This window comes from Chelonoidis abingdonii, chromosome 6, assembly GCF_003597395.2.
Source record: "Chelonoidis abingdonii isolate Lonesome George chromosome 6, CheloAbing_2.0, whole genome shotgun sequence".
Classification (NCBI taxonomy): Eukaryota; Metazoa; Chordata; order Testudines; family Testudinidae; genus Chelonoidis; species Chelonoidis abingdonii.
Genome location: NC_133774.1, coordinates 93312862 through 93318877, shown reverse-complemented (window position 1 = coordinate 93318877; position 6016 = coordinate 93312862). Strand labels below are relative to the sequence as shown.

Below are 6016 nucleotides of genomic sequence, written 5' to 3'. Positions count from 1 at the left end.
ATTTTTCCTTGTTTTAAGATCCAAGGGGATTGGATCTGGACTCACCAGGAATTGATGGGGGAAGCGGGGGGAAATGGTTAAATTCTCCTTGTGTTAAGATCCAAGGGGTTGGATCAGTGTTCACCAGGAACTTGGTGAAAAAGCCACTCAAGGCTGCCCAAGGAGGGAAAGGTTTTCAGGGGACAGGAAGTGTTCCAGACACTGAAATTTCTGGATGGTGGCAGCGTTACCAGATCTAAGCTAGTAATTAAGCTTAGAAGTGTCCATGCAGGTCCCCACATCTGTACCTAAAGTTCAGAGTGGGGGAGGAACCTTGACAAGAGCACTAGTATAGACAGCACTAAACACAGTGCAGCTCACCTGCTCTGACACCTGGGTCAGAATATGCTAGTACAGACCAAGCTCCAGTATAGACAGAAGATGCCAACAAATGAAGCAAAAATTGACTAGACCCAATTTCCTGGACAGCAGCCCTTTCCTTTTATGAGACTTTGATTCAATCTGTTTTATTCTGCTCCATCCCTGTAGAGATGGTGTATGAGCAGAAGTATAACATTATGGGTTAATTCTATTTTATATTCATCTATATACAACACCCACTGAAATCAACAGGAGTCATGGAGCAGATCCCCAGCTGGTGTAAATTGTTATACTCCATTAAAAGTAAAAGTTTCTTCAGTGGCTGCTGAAACCCTTAAAAAATGAGGAGAAGGGAATTAAAAAAACCCTGGAGACAGATAAAATGAAAAATAAAGTTAGTGGGAGCAGAATATGAACTTTCAGCTGTTGGAATTATCTTTTCCTGTGTGTTTATCTAGACCCTGGTACAATGGGGCCCTAATTTGAGTGGGAATCCTGTCACTCCTACAATACAAAAAATAAACAAGAAGAGTGGTGATGAGGAAACAAATAGAAGTGGGGGGAGGGGGAGAGAAAAGGAAAACTGTGTTTTTACTCATAAAAGTGTATATCATCCACAAGTAATGCATCATTGACTAGTACAGGAGTTATTTATCAGTGCAAGTAATTATGGAAGTCCCTACTGGGTTTCAAGGAGCACGAAAGCTTTAGTTAAGCAAGTGATTTTTAAGTAATTATTTGTAATTCTGTTGTTAGCTTTATAAACAAAAACACAATTTTACATCTTAAAAATTAATTTTTTTAAAAACAAAGTTCCCTATACTAATTATGATTAAATATTATTAACAAACCATAAAAAATATCAGATTTGCTTTTCACTAAATGCTGTTTGCTTTTTACCACAGAAAAACATCAGTAAAAATTGAATAGTCAATTTTACTTTTATTTCTAGTCAATTTCACTTTCAGGTTCTCAAGCACTAACACCATGCTATAATGTTTGGATAGCAAACATAGCAGAAGAATTGTTACCATTGAAATTCAAAAATAAAAAGATTTCATGGAAATGTTTCTGTTAGCCTTTGATTTTATGGAAGCTTATTTTCACAAAAATCTCAATTCTGAGTAAAAATTTGACCTGTTGTCATTTAAAAAAAAAAAAAAGTTCTCATGGATAGCCTAACAATAGTTTTGGGGTGCACTCAGTAATAAGTGAGCTCCTTTTAAATTCAAAATTCCCCAGCAGAACTAACTTACCTTAAAAGTAGCCTCATCTCTGTAAGAAGGAAAATTCTCTACTACTATACACAGTAGTTTCTGAGCACTTTTCTCACTCATTTTAACACAGGTGACGAAAGAGCCTCCAAACTTCTCAAGCAGAATTGTCCCTGTTTCATTCAGAATACGATGTCTCTCTTCAATCAAAGGCATGGGGATATCTGTGTCAGAGCGAAATACATGTCTAACCTGCTCAAGTGTCATAGTGGCGTAATATGCGGCACTGGTAATAGGTATTCCTTCAGAAAAATGAAAACAAAAACCTTTTAGAATGTCATTTTATATAGGCATTTGTGAAATAATAATACACTTAGGATTGGAACAGTTATATTACAGCTGTACACTAGAACGTTATGTTCAAAAATTATGATGAAGCAAGTATTCAGTCAACTGTTAAGTTTGATTTTAAATGGAGACAATGCTTTATTATGCCTATAGACTCCTACAGATAACAGCTCCCAAATGGCAAGTCATCATTGTACATTTTCTCTTTTTTCTGTATCTTTCCCCATTTCTACTAGTCTTCAATACTTGACTTGACGTTTAAATAATATCCCATGCAAATATCAGGACCCAATTCTTACTATTTTTACTTTAATTGCCAGTCATTCTGAATCCACATAAAATATCCTTATAGCTTTCCCCTTATTTGTATGCACTCATTGTGGTTTCTTCATAAAGACATTTAACTAGACTCACACTGAGAATTTTTGGCCATACCTTCACATAACATAAGAACGGCCGTACTGGGTCAGACCAATGGTCCATCTAGCCCAGTATCCTGTCTGCCAACAGAGGCCAATGCCAGGTGCCCCAGAGGGAGTGAACCTAACAGTTAATGATCAAGTGATCTCCCTCCTGCCATCCATCCCCACCCTCTGACAAACAAAGGCTACGGGCACCGTTCTGTACCCATCCTGGCTATTAGCCATTAATGGAGTTAACCTCCATGAATTTATCCAGTTCTCTTTTAAATGCTGTTATAGTCACAATTGGTCTACCACTCCTTCAGTGACAGCAACTGTGGAAGCACCAGCCTGCACCAGGTACAGGTGTTTCTATTACTGTGGTTTCTAGACTTGCTGGAACTGCATTGGAGAGATTAGATTAACAGGAAAGAATTCTCTAAAATTCTCAGTGTAGACAAGGTTTATTTAATAATCACAAAAATATAAAATTAATTTTAAAAAGTATGTACCTGAAATAACAGGAGTTACGTATGCATATGACTACACAATTGACAATAGTATAATTAATTGGAAAAAATATAACCCAAGACAGAAATTTTGCATATATATGGTTAAGCAGTTTATTTTCTTTAAGAATGGGTATTATTAGAGCCCTTCTAGTTCATCTCATGTGAACTGAATAGGACTACCCAGGTATACTAAGCTGTTCACCTCCATGTATTTTCAGGGCCAAAGAGAACATTTGAAACTGTCTCTGAGACAGTCTTGAATTTCCTCCTTCCCCCATCTTAATTATAACTGGTATGTAGAGTTTTAGTTTAATAAGCAATTCAACCATATAGCCACCATTCAGCTCCACTACAATTCAGAGTAATTATGTACTAACCACCATCAAGTGCTCTGTTGATTGCAGCACAAAGAGACCAGTAACCACTGTACATCTTGCCTCTGTACTTCACCAGACACTTACGGTCTTCGTGTTCGGACCAAAAGGAAAAGTTAAGGGTATCTACAAGAAACACCCAATTCACTGCATCATCACTCACTGCTTGAGGGTTCAGTTCGTGAAGAGATTTCCAGCCAGCGAGACTAAATTCTTTTGCTGAGACTTTGTCAAACAGAGCCTCTGCAACTTTCTTCACTCCCTCTTCTTCAACGAGCACGTCTTGGCTGTTCTCGGCTATGAACTTGGCAGAGTCTTTAGGAGACAGAAACGCTTCCATGGCTCTCCTTCTAGCGAGAGGGAAAGAAAAACATTCAGAGTCATCCTCTGCAGTACTCAGAGAGCGCGAAGGTGACCCAGGGGAGCGACAAGGCCCAGCACGACCAGGGCCATCATTAGATCCATACATCACCAGATCTCGCGGTAGGTTGCCCCGCCCCTTGCACATGATTAGCTACAGGCCACCACAGCACTTCTCTCAGCAGACCGTACCGGGAAAAGAGAAGAAGTAACGCCCCTGCCCCCGCCGCACCGGGTGGGCGCTGCTACAGGGGGGACGAGCGTCCCCGGCTCCCCGTTTACCTAGGCAGGTGCGCGGGCGCTTCGCAAGGAGGGCTCCGCACAGCGAACGTCAGAACGGTGACAGTACCGGACAGAACGAGCAGCAGTAGCAGCGCATAGCCCGCCCCTTCCGCCTTTCCTCCAGCCGTCACACCTTCAGCCGCCAATGACAACTTGCCTGATTTGCAGAATAGTGGCAATACGACCATAAGACGGTGGGCGCCAGCTTTAGAGCTAAGCCACAGGCTGCACGAAAGAGCCGTTTAACGGAGTGGGGGCTCGGCCTGACCTTTACAGCAGCTTCTCTTTATGAGGCTTCTACTAAATTCTTTCCCTCTCTGTGACTCCTGGTGCAAGGAGGAGAGACGACAGCTGCTGATTTGGGGGTAAGGGAGAATGCAGGGAAGGCAGTTCTGATAGAATTTTATTGCAGGACGGATGAGTTGCTTGCAGAGTGATTTGAACAGAGAAAGCACCATGCTTTATTTTAAAGTGTTACACACCTAAAAAAGCTTAAATGAACAAAATACCATGTCATGTTCCCCCATAGAAGCCGTTTGTTAGCCTCCAGTAGTCAGAAAGACATAAAACACTATGCACTGTAACTCAAAGCTTTTAAATCATAATTTGAGAATTTCAGTAACTTAGCCAGATGTTACGGCTCTATTACAGGGAAAGATGGGAGAGATTCTGTGACCTGCAATATGCAAGTCACTCAAGCCCAGGAGTTCTCAAAGTTCATTGCATCCTGACCCCTTTCAAACAATAAAGTTAAGGGTCAGGTGGACAGAAGAGGGGATAGAGTGCAGGGTTTAGCTTCGTGCTTGGGTCCCAGCAAGTCTAATACTGGCCCTGACAACCCCAGTAAAATGGGGTCACAACTCACTCTGGGGTCCTGACCCAGTTTGAGAATCACTGGTCTAGTTGAAAACGGTCCCATCTGCCCTCAGAAGTTAACTATTCTAACACTAGTTTAGACTTATTTACACTGAATTATGAAATGGTCCTTACAGTCATGCTAAAATAGTCCACTTTGTATAAAATACAGCTGGACACTGCCATTTCATGAAAAGAAAATACCAGCAACCCCCTATCTTCTATTCAGTGGAATAATACTTGCAGCATTAACACAGACCCAAAGCATTGAGCTGGGTGCAGATACTTACATCAGCAGGTATTTCTCTTGCAAGTACACAAAAGCAATATGAACAGCACAGTTCACATATGGAGGGATTCGATTTTGCAGTGTTCCTTTCCCCAACACTGATAACCCACTCAAATGAAAATAAATGAAATGGAGAAAGCATGATAATTTAAGAGGCTAGATTAGACAACTGGCTTCCTTTGTACCATTGCTAGAGGTCTAGATTTAATTGTTTATATGGAAAAACGTATGCCACTAAACACTGGCCTAGAGAAGAGCTTGCTGTGGAATTTCAAATATAACAGTTTCATAATGAACTCTACATTCTGCATGGTTTAACATATTTGCACTGGCTTGGTATGGCCTAAACACTGATTCTTAAGTGGGACAAAGGTAAGTAAACCACTGATCACTTGAACTTCCCCTATAGCTGATTAAAATACTTTTACCTCTCCATCACAAAAAGTATAGCAACTCAACATCAGAACAAAAGGTTATAGGAAAAACGAGACAAGGCTCAAAATACCTTCATTGTGGTAGTTAGTTTAAATACAAACTTTCATACAAATGGTAGAAGATACATTGATACCATCAGCATGCCAGGAGAAACTCCCACTGAAAGCAAACAGCCCTAGGTTTTGAAACAGGAAATGGCTGGAATTTGTTATTCTTACAACTGTTAAAATTGACCCTACAGTACAGCCAACTTACTTTTGCTAGTCTTCAAATAGTCTTATGTGCATTTTAACCTTTCATATGCAAACTTCTCAACTATAATGCATTAGTTTTAAGAAGCAGCTATTTTAACTTACATACCCACAACTTTCTAACTACTGATGCTTTATATAAATTTTAATGAAGCTGACAATTTTGTTTCCTCTATAAAAATAGCTTTACTAGATCTTACTTATTCTAGAGCAATGTGTAAGAACATCTACACCTCTACTGCATCAGTGTTGTCAATAGCTGCTTGGGATGGTGGCTGAAGTGAAATGTCCCAGTAATCAAAACAAGGATCCACAGAAACTGGACTGATAAGATC

The 6016-nt window shown here is 40.2% G+C and overlaps 1 protein-coding gene across 3 annotated transcripts in view; it reads right to left on the bottom strand.

Annotated features, from left to right (window-relative positions):
- The window catches only part of QNG1 (Q-nucleotide N-glycosylase 1), a 13643-nt gene extending 9386 nt beyond the window's left edge, over positions 1-4257 (bottom strand). The window contains exons 1-3 of one of the 3 annotated variants that reach the window (XR_012656132.1): positions 3852-4257; positions 3213-3559; positions 1617-1876 (exon numbers count right to left, since the gene is read on the bottom strand). Coding sequence is in view for 2 of the 3 variants with exons in the window: in XM_032796651.2 (XP_032652542.1) it covers positions 1617-1876; positions 3213-3559; positions 3852-4039 (795 nt within the window). In the remaining variant the exon portion in view is untranslated. Of the gene's footprint in view, positions 1-1616; positions 1877-3212; positions 3560-3851 lie in introns of those variants that run through there. The other 2 variants (XM_032796651.2, XM_032796654.2) reach the window with 2 other exon arrangements.
- Between the last annotated feature and the right edge of the window lie 1759 nt (positions 4258-6016).